The sequence below is a fragment of the Pinus tabuliformis genome, chromosome 3_2 (genome assembly GCF_031772625.1).
Source record: "Pinus tabuliformis cultivar Carrire ecotype Pingquan chromosome 3_2, CPIR1, whole genome shotgun sequence".
Classification (NCBI taxonomy): Eukaryota; Viridiplantae; Streptophyta; class Pinopsida; order Pinales; family Pinaceae; genus Pinus; species Pinus tabuliformis.
In genome coordinates this window covers 131,901,951-131,925,740 of record NC_142302.1, presented here as the reverse complement: position 1 = coordinate 131,925,740, position 23,790 = coordinate 131,901,951, and the positions used below count along the sequence as shown (strand labels likewise).

General features: G+C 40.9%; 1 protein-coding gene across 4 annotated transcripts in view; it reads right to left on the bottom strand.

Moving 5' to 3' along the window:
* Positions 1-23,790, bottom strand: part of LOC149180179 (DNA double-strand break repair protein) — a 141,436-nt gene that overhangs the window by 35,776 nt on the left and 81,870 nt on the right. For 2 of the 4 annotated variants that reach the window (XM_089415935.1, XM_089415937.1), the window contains exons 3-4: positions 5,166-5,260; positions 3,789-3,875 (exon numbers count right to left, since the gene is read on the bottom strand). In XM_089415935.1, the coding sequence (XP_089272061.1) occupies positions 3,789-3,875; positions 5,166-5,260 (182 nt within the window). The remainder of the gene's footprint in view (positions 1-3,788; positions 3,876-5,165; positions 5,261-23,790) is intronic. The other 2 variants (XM_089415938.1, XM_089415939.1) reach the window with 1 other exon arrangement.

Below are 23,790 nucleotides of genomic sequence, written 5' to 3'. Positions count from 1 at the left end.
AAGGAAGAGGCCCTAATAGTAGTCTTGAAGGTGCCCTAATCCGCAATCCTGAAGGAGACTAAAACACAGTCTAGAGAGACCTAATCCAAGGTCATCCATACGCTGTCAAGAGGCTCCTATACACTGGCAGAAAAGGCCTTATACGCAGGTCAGAATGATGCCCTAGCTGCAGTTTGTGAAGCCCTCATTCTACAGCCAAGGTGACCCTAAATCGCAGCTGATAAAGGAAGTCTAGCCGTTGTCTAAAAGGAGGTATCTAGCCGCAGTTTGATCAGTTGTCTAAGGGTGTTCAATACGCTGCAAAGGGAAGCTCTAAAGAGCCCTAGCCGCAGCATAAAGGAGCCATATATCAGCGTGAAGGAATCCCTGTGACAGCGTGTTAATTCCTGTTGTTCTAAGGCATGGTTTAGGTACGTTTGGCAGCGACAGTCACAAGGTTGAAGACATAGGGCAACGCTGTTATTTTAGGATCTTGTTTGGGCCTGTTGAAAGAATCTGAAGCTACAACTCGCTGCTTTGCTAGGCTGCAAGCCATAGCAAGCAGCTAAGGTTGTTCCAAGGCTGCATTGCAGTGTACATTGAGTACATGTGGCAGCATGGATTAGGAGAGACTCTCCTAAGTGGACTGCAGCCCTTGAAGGGCTTAGTTGGCTGATAGCGTGAAAGGATTAAGGGCTGCAATTTGTGCTCTTATCAGATTTGCAGGTGCTGCAAGCTATCAGTGAAATGTTGTCACAGTAAGGAGGGCTACTAGATTGATGATCTGCTACAACACTCTTATTGGTTGAACACTGTCATTGGGAATTCAGGATTGCATCTCAGAACTGTCATCATTAGTAGAATGATGGTCTAGCTACTGCTGTCATAAAAATCTCAGATTTGTATATTTGTACTATCTCTCTCCGCTGAACTATTGAAGATTATAAGAAGAATTGATCAAGGGTTTCCCCACATTGGGGTTTGGCCTTGGCTAGTGCCACATCTTATGTCCTCTTGTCTTGGCTTGTCTTCTGTTGTTTATGTTCATGTTCTATCTGCACTTTTCTATCATGCTGATGTGATTGCTAATCTAAATTTGTCATTGGGCTAATATGAAAAATTGAAGTAAATTGCTCTAAGCATAGAATATACCAAAAATTAACATATTTCAATGTACAAAATTACATGTCTTTGGTGACAATACCAAAAAATAGCTCATGAAGTGAAAGATAAGCCATTTAAAGCTAGTCAAAATGATAAAATAGTGGGAAATAGGGCCATTGGAAGGCCTGAATGAGTCTTCAAAGTGCAATGATGAAGAGGAGGGCTCCATAAATGATGATCCCGGGGGTGGCCCTTTGATTTCCAAGCAAAACATCATGTTGTGCTCCAAAGTTGTTATGGGGCATAAACAATGGTCTCTTAGTCTCCAAGTGGCTCAATAACAAGTCGATGCTCCATCAGTGAGGGCTGGAACATGACACATACCCTCCAATGTATCCCTGAAAGAGACGAAACCTCATCTAGGCCCTAGATCAGCTGCCAAGTGTTAGATGCAAATGTGTGGCCGACTAGGCGACGTGATCCAAGTGCATCATCATCTTTGTATGGTTGAGGCACGAACAAGCAATGTGTGTGATGTTGAAGAAGCCCATGGTATGGCAATCAATGCTCTGCAATGGTGAAGGCCCATGGCTCTCAAAGCTCACCCTACAAGTGCCATTATGACCCTCTGGAGGGCTTGGACCCCATATGGGGAGACCAAGTCCAAGATGATCCACCTACAATCCTGTATAAGATCCAACACGTCTCCTCACCTTCCAGTACAATTAATCATTAGTGCAATCAAGTAAATAAGCTTGCTAATTAAAAGCAAAGGTGGACACTTCATAGTGGCATACCCTTCCAAATGGGCTTTAAAATGTACGTGTTATCTTGCTCCAGTGTTGCGAAAATCACAATTTTTTCGCTAAAACGATTTAATCACCCGATTAAATCGGCAATTTTTTCGTTTTGAAAATTTGCGGTTTAATAGCAATTTTTGTGATTGTTTCGAAAAAAATCGAAAAAATCGCGATCCGATGCCAAGAAATCGTGGACAGTGAAAACAACGTATTTTTAAAAGCACTTTTTGGTATTTTTGGTCTCATTTTTCAATTAGAGGGCAAGAGTGAGAGCTAAGGAGTAGGAGAACTCATCTACAAGGGCAAGAGATGAGAAAACCAAAATAATTTAGGATCCTAAGCAAAAAAAATCAAATTTGGACCAAGTTTCTTCAACGAGGCATGGATTTCAGGTGTGGGCATCAAATTTGGCCCGATTTTTTTTTGTTTTTTCCTTGTTTTTCCTTGGGTTTCAGTCACCCATATATTTTCCATGATTTTTGCCTGCATTTGAGTGTGCTTTTCTTTGCCATTTTTATTGCATTTAGTGGAAAGGGTTTTTTTGTCAAATATTCAAAATCTTGATTATTAGTTTTATTTGTTTAAATTCTTCTTATGCCCTAGTATTTTTTCCATGATTTTTGCTTGCCTTTGAGTGTGTTTTTTTGCCATTATTGTTGCATTGAGTGGAGGGATTTTTTTGTTAAAAATTCAAAATGTTGTATGTTAATTTCATTTGTTTAACTTGAAATTCTTCTTGTGCCCTAGGTTCAAACTTCAATCTTACATTAAGACTCAAGAGTTCAACAAGGTTACATATACCCAAGAAAATTGGACCCTATGTGGGAATTTGGTGAACCCGATGGGGGGTTTGACAAATCAAATTTGACTTGCAAATTATGTGGGCAGCATATGACAGGGGGAGTATACTGATTGAAATTTCACCTTGCACAAATTCCTGGACATGAAGTAAGGCTTTGCACAAATACAAATCCAAAAATCATCCGTAGAGCCCTCAAATCATAGGAAGAAATAGAGACAACCAAACTGACCAAGGCAGCTCTAAAAAGTCAAATGGCAAGAGGTGGAGGGGTGGGACTGGGAGGTCACCATGAGAGTGGTACTGGTTCTTCTTTAGCATCAATTTCTATAGTCAACCCCACAGCTGCCTCATCATTTTTTGTTCCTAGAACCACACTTGGTGCACAACAATATATCGTGTCATCTCTTAAAAAAGGGAGAAGGAACAAGCTAACAAGTTGTTGGGCAGGTGTCTTCATTGGAGTGATGTTCCTTTCAGCATTGCCAAGAAAATCCATTTTTCCAACTCGCGATTGATGTTATTACACTTCATGTGGATCCCATAGTCTTGGAGAAGATTGAACACATCCTTGGAATGGATTGTGAAATGAGCCACCGACATTTTCCAGAGGATGACTTCAACTAGACGGACATGGAGCATCTTAACCCATTGGAGATGCATGAGACAGGTGCAAAACCTTCTAGGGTAGACCCTTAATTAGGGACTTCAGCAGAAGCAGAGGTTGATCCATAAGACATTACTGAGGATTAGTCTATGATGGTAATCTTGATGAGTCCCGAGTCACAAGTCATGACTGAGTATTTACTATTTGGATTAAAGTTCGATGGGCTTTGGATTCTGTTGGCCATTTAGGACACAAGTTGACCTATAATTTGAATACACACCCACTAATACCTTTGGCTTTGTTTGTAGCAATCTCAGCTAGTTAAGTTTTTGAAAATACAAAACATTATTAGTTAATAAACAAACAACTTAATCAAAATATTACTGTAGAATAAATGCCAAACATTATCATGGAAGAATGAAAAGCAGACAGCATAACAGAAATTCAGATATAATGTCAATTCAAATAACAGCACCATCTTAAAAAATTTATTGCTTACCGATCCATCAAGAACCCCAATTTGTTTGGGCTCTGAGAGTCACTGCTACAAATTTCTGGATATTCTGGCCACCTCCTCATCAACCACCTGTCCAAAACAGCAAACCAATCATGTCTTCAGATGAAAATAGCCAAATACAGCAGACTGTACATGACTCAAGAAATCGATCCTTGTGCATTCTATAAATATTAGTACGGAAAAAGGACTATGCAAGTGTTCAATATTCAGAAATAATATAAGAGGAACTCCTGGTTCATTTTACAGCAGATTAAAATCATTGACAGGAAGCCTATTAGCAAGTTTAGCGCATAGTAAGTAAACTCCATCAAAGGTGTTGAGTTAGATCGCGGTAGATGGATTTATAAAACTCTCTTTTCCAGCCGTAGAGTCATCAAAAGTCCAATGAACCACGGCCAGGCTAACTTTATAGAAGATTATGCTCCTAATAAGAGAAATCTAAGCATAGAGTGAACAAATTCCCAAATGTTATAACCTCAAAAAGACAACCTGAAATACTAAGAGAAACTGGCTCTGGATGTGTCATCACAGAGAAGCGCAGCTGCCAGAACCTGAGCTATCATGGGTGTAGTGACCTTACATGTGTAACTATTACAGTCATATTTGAGAATGCATCGGTGTGCTATCTTCACTTTTGAAGGAAAGGCACAGGAAAACATTACTTATTTCTTTTTTTTCTCTTAAACTGCAGGATAAAACCAATTAATGCTAATCACATCATAAGGAAACATAGTTGTGTCCCTAGAAATGGAGGCCTAAATGGATGAACAAGTACAAAAATAACTACCAATAATTGGTTGAAGAGTTGCAACTGAACCTTGGTAGAATGCAGCATAAAACATGAGATAGCGAAGAAAGGAATTATCAGCAATTTGAGAACAATAAAATGGAAAAGAATCTAAAGCATTAACACATTCATGGATATTAGAACCAGCAACTGCAGTCTGTTATCATAGAGAAGGAAATGGCACCACAAGGCCAGTTTCCACTGAAACAAATAGTGAAAACAAAGCTACATAAAGATGCACTTACTAAAAAGGAAAACAAATAAACCAAACCAAAACTGTACCCCAGTTACATAGACCAGAAAATAGGTAAGACTTGAAGAGGCAGTCTCAATATCATGCAGTAGATGTTGGAAATAGAAAACCGTGCAAAATTCAACAGGATCAGATGAAGAACAATTTTTATTAATAGGTCATGAGGAAAATGTTATGGTTTTAATGTGTTTATAAAGTTATAAACATTACCATATGACTTCAATCACCTCCCAAGCTATATAAGGACTAAATAGACAATTGACTATTATACATAAGGAGAAAATCAAAAACAGCTTGTACATGTGCCATAGTTAGTCACCTCCGTTTCAGAGCTTGGATGTCCTCATCATATTGCAGATGTAATATAAGATCCTTTGCTTCTTGCAACCTCCTACGCTTCCTAGTTTGTAATGCCTGCCAAATAAATCCAATTAAAAACCAAGCTTCCCTAAGGATAAGATAACATCATTGAAGTCTGACATTTCATTAATTGTTCTTGTCAACATGTACAAAAAATCAGTGTTCCATTGCTCCAGGGGCAGTGGAGCACCTAAGGAAGTGTTTTCCTGTGTACCACTTTGGGGGAAACATGGAGAAGCACGTGTGGAAATGTTTCCCCAGTGTGGGGGATGTGTTTACCAAAAAGGGGGGCATCTAGGCACTCCACACCCCAAATGTAATATCCCCTACCCAGAATATCTTGGAAACCCACCAGTATTTCTGAGTTTAATCAGTCTGATCTTTGTGTTAATATGTCAAACAGTGGGAGCATAGTTTAATCTAGGTATATTTTTTCTTGCTTTGGTAAATAAACATATAAGGCCAGAATGTATGCTTCCAACAAACATTCCAGAATAATAGTCTGTTGCTCTGATATATATTCCTTCACAGTGTTATTGTTGGACACCTAATCCTCAATGGGTTAGTGTGGAAGCCGAATAGACAAAAGGAGTCCAAGAGACCTTGGGATGTGGAACCCAACGGTCACAATATGTACTATAAATGTATTTCACTTGTTAATAAAATTGGTATTCTCTGTTTTATCCTTCAGATTCTCTTGCTGCCCATGTGTGTTTAACATGGTACCGGAGCGGGCGAATTCTAGCCCTGCTCATATTTGAGTCACTGTTTTCTTGTGGCCTTTTGTTGTGTTTCTTTCACCAGACCTATGCATTGACCATTAATGTTATGTGGGTCGTGAACTCTTGGTGCAGTGATATTGTTGGTTGATTGATTCATGCGTTGGCGTTGAGCTTGAAGTCTAAGCAAAATTCACGGGAATACAAAACGTTTGAAGGCATATATATCCACATGTTGGAATGGAAAATCAATTTTCCTTGCGTTGTGTCTCTATACGCCGGTTAAAGGAATTCTAAACGTTTTGAACGTCCCTGTGCCTGGTGATCTCCATGTGTAATTCCTGATATGAGCGATTGTTTTCTGTGGCCAGTTCTACTGTCAGTCATATGAACAAAAAACAAAAAAAAACGTAGTCGGTTGTTGCAGTTGTATTCTGCGTTGAAGAAAGACCAATTTTAGCCATTATCCTGCCATCCCTGACATTCCTGACCTCTGAAATCCGCAGGTCTCTATTTTTGGTCTCTGACTCACTGTCCATACGTTGAACTGCCATACCAGAGTCCGCTGGTCACTTCAGTCTTCTGTTGAATGCTGCGTTTAACGCTTCTCTACACCAATTTTCGTGTTAGTGTATTATTGTTAATTAATGTGGTTGTTTCTCTGTGCATATACTGTATGAGGTCGATTGGGGGTCCATCTACATGTCGTTTTAACCTATGCGTTACATTGAATCATAGTCTGATCACTGGGTTCCTCTTAAAATTCTGCGCACCATTCAGATTTCTCTATACCTTTTTGGCACACCCACAATCCTGAAATCGTCAGACGTTACCTTCCTCCAACGTTGAATCACTGTTTGAAGTGTGGTCAGCTTTGGTGATTGGTTTTGTGAGTGCTGTATTGGAGATGAACTAGGTCGAATGCTATTCTTGTTTCAGAAGGAGTGGTTGTTAAGGATTGTTATTGTCCCTTGGAGCAACGAATTCCAGAATTGTGGCATCTAGGGCCGAGATTCTCATTGTCTTGTACAGGTGGATATCCCTTGGAATTTTGGCATTTCTATCAGCAGTGGGCAAGTTAAGATTCATTATTATTAGTCGAGAAAGAAAGGTAGTTGAATCTAAAGTCGAATTCTTCCCTCAACAACCAGATTGAATCCCTTTCCCAGATTGTAGATAGGGGAACGAATTTCTAATATCAAGAAGGTAGAATCACACTGAATATCAGTCCCAGAAGATGGACGAAATCTACTTTTGATTGTGGGCGCAAACATTCCTTATAGAATATTTCTCTGAAGAGGCCGAGCTTATGTTAAATTGGTTGAGTTCTGAGATGTCAACAACACTCGGAGACCAAGTTCGGACTACCACTGGAGATTGAATTTTTGAACATGTCTGAATGGACAGGCCATTCTTCAAGTACGTAAATTCCAGAATTTAATCTTTGAAGCAACACTTCCAAAATCGGGTCGTGCTGGACATATCAAACCTTGAAGGCCAACTTAGCTTCCAGACCAAGTTCATATTGCTTTCCTGGTCATCTTTCTCTGCTAGATAAGAGGGACGCATTGTTTCCAGCATAGCATTAAGCGCTATCAGCAAGTTTATAAAGATCATTTTTGTCTTCTCTAAAAAAATTGGAGCGAGTCCCAGGAGCCTGCATAGCAGCTATTTGCAGAAAATCATTTAAATTTTGGTAAAGGAATCTACACAGGGCAGAGACACGAGCTATCACTATAGCTATAGTTGCTCCAAGTTTCCAGTCCTTCATTGCTACAGGACTTCACCTATAGGCTTGGAATCGCTGGTAACTTTGGGCAAATTGATCAAGATCTCAAGTTGAGGAAAAGAGGACATTGTCTGTCCAGTAGTTCATTTGGAGTCAAGGGGATTATTGATAAAGGGACGTGGACTTGTCCTATAGCGAATCATGAGCTACTTGCAGCGTGGCACCTCTGGTAGCAGCGTAGATCACTACAAATATCTTCATGCAATTATTACATAAAGTTGAAGTGGACTATTGTTTTCATGCAAATCTGGTATCTCAAATATTGAAGTGGACTATTGTTTTCTTTGAAGAAAGTGGCAAGATCAGAGAATATTGATTCGTACCCCAGTCAAAGCATATGAGCATTCAAGTCCTGTCCATGACATGGTGTTATAATTGTTGAAGTTTTGTTAGCCATCATTTCTGATTCAAAAGTGAAGGAGTATTTGAAGGATCCAAGCAAGTTTGCAGTTGTTGTTGCCCCAGTTGTGGTATTAAAACTCATTATAGTCTCTGTCTACATATATATGCATTGATTCCTTGATTCATTTGCTGCACATTTATAAAGGATATTGTTGTGTACTGTGAGTGGGTATTACTTTTTCTGCACTAAGTAGTAGTTGTGACCAATTTTTAAGGTATAAATCAGACATTGAAAAAAAAATGGCCAGAATCAGTGAAGTATTAGAGTTCCTTAAAACTCTGATATTGTCTACTAATCATGATACATTAAAAGTCAGCAAAGTTTCTCTCACATACATTCAAGTCTGTCTACAAAATGCACAAGAGAAAATTGATTTTTTGCAGCTTGAAACTCAGCTACAGCAAGAAGAATTAAAACAGAGGAATCATCATTCTGAACATGTTTCTGTTCAGAACATTGAGACTGCAACCCATCAGAAGCAAGTCAATAATGTTACAGTTGGTTCAGATTTAGTACCCAATAAAGCAGCAGTTGTACATGCAGATGCAGAAACTCAATCTGCACTTCCCAAGCCCATCATCAAACCTTGGGAACAGCTTGTCCACAACAAGCACAGAACTGGTCTTGGATATGACAAGGACTTGTCCTTTCATATTCGTACTACTCAAAGCCCATTCAGTTTCAGAGTGCTGGATTCCTTCATGACAGTTCACCTCCAGCTGTTCCAGATTTTGCCCCTCTTCCACAGCAACAACAACAACAACAGATTGTGAAATGCCAACAATGTGACCGAGTTGGCCTTTTGAAAGATCACTGTTTTGATCTTCATCCATGTAAGTACTATCATAAAACCACCCATTCTTCACACAGATGCTTCAGAAACAAACGTCCTGCAAAAACAAAGATTCATCTTGGATGGATCGCTTCTTGGCAATGGGCATCAACAGCCAAGAAGATATTCCAGACACATGTCAGAACTTGTTCCAGTGTATTGAACAGTCTTGCAGTTGAGTTTTCTCCATCATCTCACCTTGTATCTGACAGGGGGGGAATGATGGTCATCTACAAGCTTCAAAGCCACATCAAGCGAGCCTCAGCCACAACCTGCAATAACAGATTCAAAGTTGTACCCAAAGACAAAGATGCCCCTGAGCATGCCATCAGTTGGTAATCTGGGACACTTCCTCTAGCAGAAGACTTCATCTTCTTGCCAGATTTGGAAGAGTTCCAGGAATTGCATTAAGCATTCCAGAGTTGTTGGTCATCCTTAAACCATCACAGGTTGAGACTTCCCTTTTTTCAGGTTGAAGTTCTCCCTTTTATGCAGGGTGAGACCTCCCTTTCATGGTTGAAGGTTTCCCTCTTCAAAACAATAGGAGCACTTCCTCTAGCAGAAGACTTCAGCTTCTTGTCAGTTTTGGAAGAGTTCCGGGAACTGCACTAAGCGTTCCAATGTTGGTGGTGATCCTTAAACCACCACCCTTTATACCAACATTTCAGAAAAGCACATTCAGCCTAGTGCTGCCATGCATTTTTGCACATTTTGTATTACAGCTCTCTTCTTGGACTCATACATAACCCTTCGGATTAAGGGGGGAATGTTGGACACCTAATCCTCAATGGGTTAGTGTGGAAGCCGAATAGACAAAAGGAGTCCAGGAGACCTTGCGATGTGGAACCCAACAGTCACAATATGTACTATAAATGTATATCACTTGTTAATAAAATTGGTATTCTCATGTTTTATCCTTCAGATTTTCTTGCTGCCCATGTGTGTTTAACAGTTATCATCTCCTTACAGCAATGACAGACCATGAATGAGTATTATATTATCAAGTATATTCAGCTCCATTTATAGCATAAACTTAGCAAGGAAACCCGGGATCTCTTCTCAGCTCTAATAGCCTCCACGCACAGACTTTTGTTGTGGACCTACGATCAGCACATCAGAGACTAACATGACTGCCTTTGGAGGTTAAAGTTTAAAGTCATCCCACTCAAAGCATACCTATCAGCAGAGAAGACTGAATGGCTGATATGAACGCACTGTAAACAGGTACGTCTCTTCCCCTTATGAAAATCCATTCAACTTATGAAGTGGACTCATATGACCAGCAAACCACAATGTGACCCAAACCTCATCTCTGTGGGTAATGCAGCCAGTAAAGGATCCCAAACTCGATCTCAACAATGATGAATCCCTGATTTAATACACCCAGTAAGTAGAGATGCCCCATGGCACTTGTTATGACAAGGAAATCGGCCCTTCCACACTCAGAACTCGGCCTCTACAGGTCAATACATCCAACAGAAGATAAAACAATGATTTTGGCCTCTTAATCCACTGAATGATCTCTTCCAAACTTGACATCAACAATCAAATCGATCTCTACTAATAATACGTCTTTGGCACTGTAATCTCATAATAAACCAGGAACACCATCATTACCTCATTGGAAGCTCGATCTCGGGCTGCTCGATAAATCAATTCAGCCTTGCAGGAATTAACTCGGCACTCTGGTCTTGGAAGGGAATTCAATCTGGAAATGGACAGAGAAATTCATCCCTCAATCCAGTGTACTCAGCCTTGACAAATTTCACTTCAGAATTCAACCTTCTAACTCTTGATATTCGCCCTTCTAGGAAAGGAAATGAACTAACTCTTGATATTCGCCCTTCTAGGAAAGGAAATGAACTAACTCTTGATATTTTCCCTTCTAGGAAAGGAAAATGAACTTGTCCTTTAGAACTGGCACAAGAAAATTCTGGAAATGCAAATTAGTCTTTTGGCACCTTGTGTTGACTAGTAATTCAGACCCTTTCCAACTATTGTTCCTGCAGTAAACACAAATGGAAGATCTGAAGTGATCTTCCCCAAGAGCTAACTAGGGTGGCACTCAAAGTCCACCAAAATTAGCTTGGAGTTTTGCTTGAAACTCTTAAGTCTGAAACTCGCTTGAATTACCTTTCAATGTCAACGAGAGATGATAGAAAAATAGAATGCTCAACAAATGAGCCCCTCCTTTTATAGTTTCTCCCATGCTTCTAAATTCCTTTTTAATATTATTTTACTGTGAGGGCCATTTTCCACTTAATGACTTTTGCCACCATTTTAATAAAATAATAATTTGCCACCATTCTCCATAAAATAATATTTTCCCCTTTTTATTAATATTACCAAAATTGGGAAAGTAAATGCTACCCGCTCTGCTCTGCTATGACTCCTTGCAGAAACCTTAGCTTCGATGGCGTCCGAGGAGGGGATTCCTCCCCCTCCCCCTTCTCCCCCGCCTCTCATCTTGCCAGAAGAAGAGGCTGCGGTCTTTTAGGCTCTAGTGACATCTCTGCGAAAGCGTCAAAAATTCAACGAGACCCAATTGAAATTTATGAAGAGGAATGAGGAAATCTGTGACATTTCTTTGTTGCTTGGTGCCAAGCGAACCACTCTAGCATACTCTGAACGCGCTTTGATTGGCAAGTTCACCGACATGTGGCCCTCGCCGAGAACGATAGAAACATGGATCGAGAATACCTGGAGGTCCAAAATGAAAGGTAATAGAGCAATATTTGCAGTAGGAAATGGTTTTTTAACTTTCTTGTTCAAGCTTAGCGAGGATAGGGATGTGGTTTTTCGTAATGGCCCTTATTTTCTCGGCCCGCGAGGGATGTACCTAAATAAGTGGACCCCTGATTTCAACCCAAATGAGGATGTTCCAACTGCCATCCCGATTTGGGGTAAATTGCCACGGTTCCCTCTGTCATGTTGGAGTGACGACTACCTCAAGGCAATTGGAAATGGGGTTGGAAAATACATAGAAAAAGCCAAACCAAGGGGCTCACAGTTCGCTTGTTCAAAGATTTGTGTGGAGGTTGATTTGGAAAAAGGGCTTCTAGCATAAGTAAATTTAACCTTGGGGGAGTTGAAGCATAGGCAGATTCTGGATTACGAGCAAATTCCATTCAAGTGTCATCACTACCATGAATACGGCCATTTTGCTCAACACCGTTCGAAGAGACCTCCTCCTAAAGGTTTTTGAGCAAACCCCCCCACCCTGAAGAACAATGGCAGACCCAATGCAAGAAAGGTAACAAGGGTTCCACTGCTAGGCCCAGACCTCAAGCAAACAAAGGTAACAACTCGGTGACAACTTCGTTCAATCCCTTCAATGCGTTGGAGAAACCAAAGGAATCGGCTAAGACTAAGAATCGACCTAGAGGAGATAATGAAAATGGTCAAAGCGAGGATGAATCAGAAGATTCGAAGTAGGAAGAATTGAAAGAGGATAATCCTCCTCTGCAAGGCTCAAAGGAAGAGTCGATCATTCAAGCTAGGGATCAATCTCAAAATCTGAAAACCCCTCTCCAGCAGCGATGCTCCCCCTCTAGTATGGCGAAGGAAATAGCGAGAGTTCTCATGCGACATATGGCTCAAAATTTAGACTGGGCAGACGAAGGAGCAGCCAAGAGACTGAGAGTTCTCGAAAGAGGGGAAGGCCAAAACATAAAACCCTAAGAGAAAAGGAAGTCGAGCAGAACAAGAAATTGGGAAATCAACTTGTTATCTCAAAAAATTTAAAAATAAAGGGACTAAAAGTAAGGATGGGAAGGATGGAGGGATGCCACAAATATCCATCTTAAAATGATTATTCTATCATGGAATATAAGGGGTTTGGGGAGCCCTACAAAGTCCCTAATTGTAAAAGATATGATTAAGCAAGAATCTCCATGGAATATTTTTCTACAAGAGACAAAAAAGGAGGAACATGAGGTTCGTAAAATAGCTGAAACCTTCTAGAGAGAAAGTGAAGGTGTTGTTCAGCATGCTCAGGGAGCCTCAGGGGGTCTTGGTACCTTCTAGTCCCCATCTCACTTTTCCTTAGTAGACAATGTAAGGCACCAGTTATGGATTTTGGTTGTTGTGGATAATAAAGAAAACGGTGAAAGGATTACTTTGATTAATGGGTATGCACCCGTGTTGTATGGGCGGAAGGCGGAGTTCTGGGATTCAATAGAGAAGATATGAAGGCAGGATAGGTTTCACAACTGTATAATTGGAGGTGATTTCAATATTGTGCTTAATGCCTCTGAAATAAGAGGGGGAAGCAATTAGTTCGAGATCCTTTTAGGGATCGAATGGAAGACCTGATTTCAAATTGGGATTTCATTGATGTGGTTCCGAAAGTAGGCAAGTTTGCCTGGACAAATCGGCGTGCAAGGGAAGGCCACATTGTTGTGCGCCTGGATCGTTTTCTGGTCCATAGTAGTTGGCTTCTCAAGGGTCTTGACTATTCGTCTGCTGTCATATCCAATGGTACCTCAGATCATCACCCAATTATCTTGCATATAGATAAATCGGCAAATTATGGGTCGATTCTGTTTCGCTTTAATGTAGCATGGATTCAGGAAAGAGTGCAGGAGCTAATTATTCAGGCATGGAAAATTTCAGTTCAAGGCTCACCATCCTTTGTACGGGAATCCAAACTTCGCAACGTTAAAAGGGCTCTCAAAAAATGGTTGAAGGAATCATTCCAAACTCCGGGGCAAAAGAAGAAAGAATTAATTGAGTAGTTGAATAATCATTATAAATTGGTGGGGAGTTCGTCGATAAAAGATTGGCATCTGAGGAAGGAAAGGGATTTGACAAGGGATACCTTCTCTGCTAATCGACAGGAGGAGGCTCTATGGCGACTCAAATCCAGGAGTCTTTGGCTAAAGGAAGGGGACCTGAATACTTCCTTCTTTCACAAACAAGCAAAGGCAAGGGAGGTGAGGAATCAAATCAAAGAAATTGTGCCAAAAGGAAAGCCAAAAATTTCGGACTTTGAAGAAATTAAGATAGAAGGGTATCTTCACTTCAGGGATTTATACTATGAAGAGCAAATTTCTCAGGTACATGCCAACGGTAATCTCCCCCTCTGCAAATTCAAATTGGATGAAACCCATAGTTGAGGAAGAAGCACTTGACGAGAAGCACTTGAGGTTATCAGATCTCTTAAACCAAACAAGACCCCAGGATCGGATGGATTTCCTATATGCTTTTATCGTGCCTTTTGGCCTTTAATCAAATTTGATTTCCTGAAAATGTTAAACCACTTTCGTGTGAAGAAAAACTGGGAGGGGGCACAAACTCCTCTTTCTTGGCATTAATCCCAAAGGAATCAAATCATGTGAATTTCTCTAGATTTTGCCCCATTTCCCTTTGCAATGCATCTTACAAAATTCTGACTAAAATCATAGCCAATAGATTGAAGCCCTTACTCCCCTCCTTTATCTCGGAGAACCAAGGAGAATTCATGCAATATAGGAACATTATGGATAACATTATTATGGTTCAGGAAGCAGTTCACTCCAACAAGCAAGCGGGAAACGAAGGAATGGTCATTAAGTTGGATATGGAAAATGCATTTGATTGGGTAAATCATTCCTTTCTTATCTCTGCTCTAGAAAAGTTAGGATTTTGTCAAGAATTTATTCAATGGATAAAAGCTTTCATTGGTGGCCCTTGGATCGCTCCTCTGATCAATGGGCGACTGGCTCCCTTTTCATGGCTTCTCGAGGATTGAGACAGGGATGTCCCTTATCCCCCCTCTATATTATCATGGCAGAAAGCCTTAGTAGAAGATTAGAAGTGGCTAGGGAGCAAGGTTGTCTTTTGGGGCTCAAAATAGCCAAGAATGTAAAAGAGATTAACCATTCACAGTTTGTTGATGAAACTCTTCTTCTTGGCAAGGCATCTAGAATCATTGCAACTCAATTCAAAGAGGTCCTGGATAGCTATTTGAAGGTTTTTGGAGGCCTAGTGAATAAGAAGAAAAGCTTGATATTATGATGGAACTGCTCTAAAAACACTCTGCACACAGTGGCCAAAAGCTAGAGAGCATTCCCTTACCTCAGTCTCCCAATATCTTTGGGGCCACCCTCAGGTGAGGATTGGGAAGCGGTCCCCCAAAAAATCCAAAAAAGAATCCAAGCTTGGGGTGCCATATGGTTGAATGTGGCCGGGAAAACAATTCTCATAGAATCAGTCCTATTTGCTCTACCCATTTATATTGGATCGGGATTATTGGCTCTCAAAAGCATAATCCACAACATCAGTAGCATGATTAGGAAATTCTTGTGGCAAGGTGGGAAAAATAATGAGAAACGATTTCATTTGATAAATTGAAACATAATCAAGCTTCCAAAAAATTTGGGGGACTAGCAATAAAGGATCCTGAATATATGAATTTAGCTCTTCGAGCTAAACTAGTTTGGAGACTGTTGATAGATTCCAAGCAGTGGTGGAAGCAGGCCTTTCTAAGAAGTATTTCTACAAAAGTCGTCTCCTAAGGCCGGAGGACGAGGTCTGGGAAGGTTCAAGGACTAAAATTTGGAAATTGTGCAAAGCCTCAACCTCAGTGGTGCTAGAAAATTTGGGGTGGCAAACGGGAAATGGAAGGTGAATTAGACTATGGAAGGATTGTATTCTTCCTGATGATCTAATGAGGGATAATCAAGAGGTTCGGGATCTAGCCAGGGGGATGGAGGAACAAGGATTGAGAAGTTTGGCCGGCATATCTGTTTGGGATGAAAACGGGCAGCTGGTGGATTGGTCTTGCACTAATTGCCCCCCTCAGATGTCTCGGCCTTGGGAAGTATTGGTAAAAGCACTCAAAGGTTATGCGTCGACTACCTCTTCTCGATTGGACCAGTGAATACAGAAGGGAGGCAAACATAATCATTACAAGGTGAAAGAAGGATATGAAAATTTAATCAAGAAGATCCCGCATCCACAAGGCTCCAGAATTTGGAGTAGGATCTGGAACAAGGATGGTCTTCCGAAGGTGAATACCTTTTGCTGGGAGTTGGTTCACAACAAAATATTAACAACAAAGAACTTTAAAAAAAGACAGATCCAGGGTCCATCATGGTATGTGCTATGTAGAAATGTTGAAGAAGATATCTCTCATGTCTTTCTTCATTGACCTTTCTCCATAGAGGTCTAGAGATCCACATTGCACCCAATATGTCAAATTCATTACATTCCTACTAATTGGACGGAAATGTTCGAGAATGGGAGTCTCATCCTCTAGGGAACCATGGACCTTCTTCAACTATCTCCAAGTGTTGGGCTGTTATTTCGAAATATCTTTGTTGGGCAATTTGGCTCGCAAGGAACAATGTTATATTTAAAGAAATAAACCTTGTTGGTTCAACTACAGCTTGGAAAGCCTCTCAGCTGCTATTTGAAGTAGTATCTTCGAAAGGTTTCGATCCAGACGATATGATCAATCTTTCATATGTTGAAAGAGATTGGCTCAACATCAAAAAGCCCCCAGATTTAAATGGAAATTCTAAACATTGCCATAGGAAGATGCCCTTCATCATTCGCATGCCAAGTGATCAATTTGTGGATTGGAGGAAATCGCTAGGCAGATATCAGCCAAGAATGTAAAAGAGATTAACCATTCACAATTTGTTGATGACACTCCTCTTCTTGGCGAGGCATCTAGAATCATTGCAACTCGATTCAAAGAGGTCTTGGATAGCTATTTGAAGGTTTTTGGAGGCCTGGTGAATAAGAAGAAAAGCTTGATATTAGGATGGAATTGCTCTAAAAACACTCTACACACGGTGGCCAAAAGCTAGAGAGAATTCCCTTACCTCAGTCTCCCAATATCTTTGTGGTCACCCTTAGGTGAGGATTGGGAAGCGGGCCCCCAAAAAATCCAAAAAAGAATCCAAGCTTGGGGTGCCAAATGGTTGAATGTGATCGGGAAAACAGTTCTCATAAAATCAGTCCTATTGGCTCTGCCCATTTATATTGAATCAAGACTATTGGCTCTCAAAAGCATAATCCACGGCATCAGTAGCATGATTAGGAAATTCTTGTGGCAGGGTGGGAAAAATAACGAGAAATGATTTCATTTGATAAATTAAAACATAATCAGGCTTCCAAAAAAATTGGGGGGACTAGCAATAAAGGACCCTGAATATATGAATTTAGCTCTTCAAGCTAAACTAGTTTGGAGACTGTTGATAGATTCCAAGCAGTGGTGGAAGCAGGCCTTTCTAAGAAGTATTTCTACAAAAGCCGTCTCCTAAGGCCAGAGGACGAGGTCTGGGAAGGTTCTGGGACTAAAATTTGTAAATTGTGCAAAGCCTCAACCTTGGTGATGCTAGAAAAATTTGGGGTGGAAAACGGGAAATGGAAGGTGAATTAGACTATGGAAGGATTGTATTCTTCCTGATGATCTAATGAGGGATAATCAAGAGGTTCGGGATCTAGCTAGGTGGATGGAGGAACAAGGATTGAGAAGTTTGGTCGGCATATCTGTTTGGGATGAAAACGGGCAGCGAGTGGATTGGTCTTTCCCTAATTGCCTCCCTCAGATGTCTCGGCCTTGGGCAGTATTGGTAAAATCACTCAAAGGATATGTGTCGACTACCTCTTCTCGATTAGACCTGTGAATACGGAAGGGAGGCAAACATATGCATTACAAAGTGAAAGAAGGATATGAAAATTTAAGCAAGAAGATCCTGCATCCACAAGCCTCCAAAATTTGGAGTAGGATCTGGAACAAGGATGGTCTTCCGAAGGTGAATACCTTTTGTTGGGAGTTGGTTCACAACAAAATATTAACAACAAAGAACTTTAAAAAACGATAGATCCAGGGTCCGTCATGGTGTGTGCTATGTCGAAATATTGAAGAAGATATCTCTCATGTCTTTTTCATTGACCTTTCTCCATAGAGGTCTAGAGATCCGCATTGCACCCAATATGTCAAATTCATTCCATTCTTGCTAATTGGACGGAAATGTTTGAGAGTTGGAGCTCTCACCCTCCGCGGAACCATGGACCTCCTTCAACTATCTCCAAGTGTTGGGCTGCTATTTCGAAATATCTTTGTTGGGCAATTTGGCTCGCAAGGAACAATGCTATATTTAAGGAAATAAACTCTGTTGATTCAACTACAGCTTGGAAAGCCTCTCAGCTGCTATTTGACGCAGTATCTTCAAGAGGTTTCGATCTAGACGATATGATCAATCTTTCGGAAGTTGAAAGAGATTGGCTCAACACCAAAAAGCCCCCAGATTTAAATGGAAATTCTAAACATTGCCATAGGAAGATGCCCTTCATCATTCACATGCCAAGTGATCAATTTGTGGATTGGTGGAAATAACTAGGCAGATATCAACGCTTGTTTTATGGTGCTTTGAAAGGGAACCCAGGGGAGGTAGGAGTGGGAGGGATTATCTTTCGCCCCAATGGAAAAGTTGGAAAAAAGTTTGCGTGGGATCTGGGAATCGCCTCAAACAATCAGGCGGAAGAATTAGGGCTTTGGCAAGGGCTCAAGCTAGTAATAGTTTGAAGGAATCCTTCAATTAAGTGTCTTTGGAGACTCTCTCGTTAAAATTCAAAAATGTAACAAATTGAAACATTGCAAGGACCCAAATACAAGACCAACTCTACAAAGAATCCAATTAATCATGGATAAATTTGAATTTTTGGAGTTCTATCATATCAAGAGAGAGAACAACACTTTGGCGAAAGACCAAACCAACATAGGCGTCAACTTGGATCAAGGAAAGTTAAAAGAGGGCAACAGAATAACTATACATCACATACCATGATTGTTCATCACCTGAGGATCTCGAGATGCTTAAGAGTTGTTAGTGTCAGTATCTGCATACTTCCATCAGGGATCAAATTTTCTCTTTGCATTGTCATTTTAGGGGTCCCATACTGAAATTTTTACATCATTTCATTAGGTCATGTCAAACTGATCCACTGATGGTTGTCTTCTCTTCAGAAAATCTAATTTCTCCCTCATAGAGTATACTTGCTGACCCTTCTTCAGGTTGTCTTCAGTTATGGTTTCATGGTCAATTTGCAATCATGCTTTCATTAGGTCATAGGGCATGTTTCATTAGGTCTTAGGGTTTCATTACCAAGGTCAAGAGCATGATTTAAAAGTGTAAATAAAGGGTAGAAAGGGTATGAGGATGATAAATAAGTCAAGCATGATGGCTTGTAGGTCATAGTCACTATATAATTATCTTTTAAACTAATGTAATTTTCACCTCAAAAACATGTTTTTGAGGTGAAAACAGAGTATTTTGAGTTAATTTGTATTTCTTATGTAATTTTAAGTCACTTTATGTAATAAATGATCCTGGCTGCACCAAAGCATCTCTCCTTGCTGCAAGACAAAGAAACACTGCAAAAATCAGTTCAAGTTGAGCATTATCCACCTGAAAAGAAACAAAGAAGGAAAGGCATTAAAAACAGAGTTTTGAGAAAGGTCAAGAAACATTAGAAAGTGGGTTTTTCAAGTGAAAAATCAAAATCTACTCCTATATAAGGTCTCACATTTCATTTTCAAGTTCATCATTCTCATTTGGCAAGCAAGGAGTCAAAACGTGAGGAGAAGAGGAACGGTTGAGTGAGTTTTGGGCAAAGGAGAAGTGGCGCTGCGCTTCTGGAGGGTGACGCTGCGCATTTGGAGTAATGGTGAAGTGGCACTGCGCGTTTGGAGCAGTGGTGAAGTGGCGCTGCGCTTCTACAGTTTGGCGCTGCGTGTTTCAGGCAAGAGGATCGGCGCTGCGCGTCTGGAGATTTTCACAATGTAAATTTACACTGCGCTGCGCTTCTGGAGGTGGCGCTGCGCGTCTGTGGGTTGGCACTGCGCATTAAGCAGAGCCAGAAAGGCCTCAAACTTCATACAAACTTCAAGATTGCCCTCTCTTCCCTTCATACAAGTAAGTTGTCCTCCCATACTTCATTGTTGGTTTGCAATCAAACTCTTAAGCATAATTCCCCATGGTAAATGTCAAACCCTAAATTCTCCCTTGGTTATGCCTAAACCCTAAACCCCAATTATTCCTCCTATCACCTATCACTAAAACTCTAAACCCTTTCCCTATTACATTCCATAACATCCACATCCCTTTATCCCTCTTCCCAAAAGGCAATATCTCAAACAAACCAAGCCCTCCCTCTCATTTTTATGATTCCTACTCCCTCATTCATTTTCTAGCCCATAAGGTCATCTCCCCATCCCCTCACTCCTAAATCACTCTCACTCATTCCCTTCATACAACCTCAAGCCTTGCAAACATGGACAAAGAGGACCAAGACTATGAGGAGGAGGAAAACACAGGCAGTGATAGTTCGACAGATAGACCTCGGCATCAGAGAAAACCACACAAGGGAGGCAGAATTATCAGGGAAGAGCCATCAAACCTTAGAGAATTGCAGGCCTCTCAGTTGATTGTTACTTGTTTCAGATATCTTGGCTGCTATGAGTTCTGTGAGGAGGTAGAGAGAATTCAACACCACCTTGAGCTCACCAGAATTTTGTAGCTCATCTTCAGGACAACAAGGCGACTCTTGCTAGGGTAACATTCACAGTCTCACCCTCCATCATTGCAAATGCAACCAGGATTCCAAATGTAGGGGAGAAGTGGTACAAGGCACAGGACCTGGATGAACACTATTATGAGCCTTATATTAAACCCCGATACAGAAATGAGGTGAAAAGACTTTTTCCTTTCAGATTTCTTGAAGACAAGTATGTCCCCATGATGAAAATCATCATGAAATATTTCACTTGTGAGGGCAGATTTTCCAGGCTGTACACCTATCACATCAGGCTTCTCATGCATTTTACCAGGGTGAAGATGTTAAACCTCCCTTATTTCTTGTTCAGGAATATTGAGAAGATGGCCCATTTTGTGCAGAAAAAGCCATACCCTTAGCAGATGAGCAGTCTCTATCATTATTCCCTAATCAAGATGATTATGCTTCATCATCTTAGCCTCCTCAACATCTCTTGGGAGACATTTATTGCTCATGACATCTTCAGGGGTCCTCAAATTCCTCCACCAGTGTCTCAAGAAGCAGGGGGACCTTCTAGCAGTGCTCAGGTGAAAATAAATGAGGAGGCCAAAGAGACTAGAGCTACTGAGGTGCCCGAGACTTACATGACATATCAGAGGGGCACAAGGAGATTGTTTGCAGTCGATAGGCAAGTGTTTGCTCCACAGGATGTGGAAGGGGTTTTGCCTTCTTCATCAACACAGCAAGTACAGGTGCACTAGCTGCACAAAGGGAAGGAAAAGATGTCGGAGGAGAGTTTTGATGATGAGGAGGGGGACTTTGATTTGACAGAGCATGATGAGCCGAAGCAGCGTTATACTCATCATGGCATGGAAATAATAGACTTAGAGGCTCAGGATGAAGACACAATAAAGGACATCATCATACAGGAAAAGGAGGCTCAAGTCCAAGCTTTGATGGACAATTTGGAGAGGGCCAAGTATGTCATCACATATTTGGAACAAGAGAACAAGCAGTTGAGTTACAAGTAGGTCCTCATGGAGTTGGAACTTCTCAAGGTAAAACGACAAAGTGGCAAAGAGGCACAGGTCACTTTGACTCCTACTGAGAAGGAAATTGAAGATGATAGAGACTCGTCTTGAGAGAGTCAATTTGCACCTAGAGAAGTTGTTGCAAAAGGCCAATAGAGACAACCAGATGATCAGGCACATGGCCTACCATTACAAGACTCGAAACAAATTTGCAACATGAGGGTCAAGAAGATGAAAGCTAAGCTAAGGCAGGCTCTAAAAGGCAAAAAGGAGGAGGATAGGCTTAGGTTGCTTGCTAAAGCTTCCTTGGCTCATCAGGATACTTGATGATGGTGCTTCTCACCAATTTTGGTCAAGTTTGGAAGAGTTTTTTGTCATTTGCAAATTTTGAAATTTTAAACACGGAAAATCAGGCTCAACGCGCGCTGCGCTTTTCCTAGGGGCACCCAATGCACAAATGGTTTGCATTTTTGGATTCAGAGCGATGAGTACATGCACCTTATGGATTTGCTAAGTTTTGGGGGCAGAACTGGTCCATCAAAAGGTCAAAAAACACCCTAAAAATGACCTTTTTGCCACTTTTTGGACACACAGAAGCAGTTTTGGGAGATTCAAGTTTTGAGGGGTCAAATGGGCTTCAAATGAAGAAATTCCAGGTGTTTTGGAAAGTAGACTTGAAGACCTTTCCAATGAGCTATCATGAGCTCAATTTGGATGCCGGGAGGGCTTCCAAAAAGGACCTGAAAGTGGCGCTGTGCGTTGGGCCAGTGGTGCTGCGCGTAGGGCATATTTTGCACAAGATGTCTATTTTTCCATTTTCTCACTGTCTTCGTGGATTTTCTCTCATGGAGGTTGGTTTACCATTGTAAATGATGACTTGGCATGTAAATATGATGGATAATTAGTAGTAGAGGGTAGATTCATTGCATTAAAAGTGAATTTGAGCTCAAATGAATCAGTTTTTCACTTTTAGAGGCAAGTTGTTAAGATGCCTATATTCCTATTTCTTGTTCAGTGTTGGTTAGATTAGCTCCTCATCTTAGGGATTCGACCCCTGAGGATGGTAGGAGGTTGAAACAAAGCCTACATCTTCTGCTTCTATCTCATTGTAAAGGGTTGGATTCAGTTGGATGCTCAGACCTTGATTGTACATCATTTTGTAAGAGTTTAGCAGGAGATTAATAAGAATTGCAACTATTTTTATGGGATCCATGTGGTATGGAGTTTTAGTACAGTTTCTTCTTTTATGATCATATGTTAATGTGTTTTGTATACTTCGTTAATCATTTCATTGCTTCTAAGTGAATGCTTTCAAGTTGATAGGCAGAATTCATTACATCAGTGCTCTGCTTTGAGAAAATATTCCCCATTATATGTTTTCTACAGTTTGGGAAGGATCCATGGTAATCACATGCTCTTCCTAGCCTCTCACCAGTCTTAAACACCTCACCCATCAAGCCCTAGAGTGTTAAAATTTATGCCTACCTTGCCCCATTAAACACCCTACAATTTTGACCTAATTCCCTAGACCTAAACTATACAGCTCCTCCTGATCCAGCAAAACCCCTTCAAAATCCAATCAAAACTTCGTGCTACTATACCTAGCCTAAAATCATTTTCTTGATCTAGTCATCTTGGCTGAGATCCTTATGGAGAGAACCCTCTCCTGGCCTAGTAGGGCTAGCTACTTGGCTAAGCGTGGTTTGTGGTTACCCTGGCATTGCCTTCCTTCAGCCTGAGGTTCAATCCAGGTGATAACAAGAGTCATTAAGGAGGATAATCCGACAGAAAGGTTGGATAAATTTTGTAGTCATTTCACAATACAAATGCACTTCAATGATCGCCCCATCAGAATAATGGGCCCTTCATCCAAGAGATGGATAAACGCGAGGATTAATGCTAAGCATGTGGACAAGTGGGATGTCGTCGGTAAAGATTTAAGGCAGGTTAGCAGTGAAGGAATTAATATTTTTGTGATCGAGGAAGAATGTCTCAACTTGACCATGTGTGTTTATAGTCCAAACCAAGAAGCAATGAATTCGCAATTGCTTTCAGGGTGTGTAATGAATGTGAATTGCATTAAACTCAAAGGGGCTCCCCCCGCTGTCATTTTGGAGTTAAGTCTAACTATAAGAGGATGGTTGCGCAGAATTCACGCATAGTGGCTCTCCATACATTCCCTCTGAGTCAAAGAAATGGCCTCCTCATCGAGCAATGGCACTAGTGGCTCCCCAGATGAGATTGACCAGGCGTTCAAGCAGGAAATCAAGGAGATGATCTCCAGGGTAGGTGGGCAAATAATTTTTGAGGCTCGCTCTCA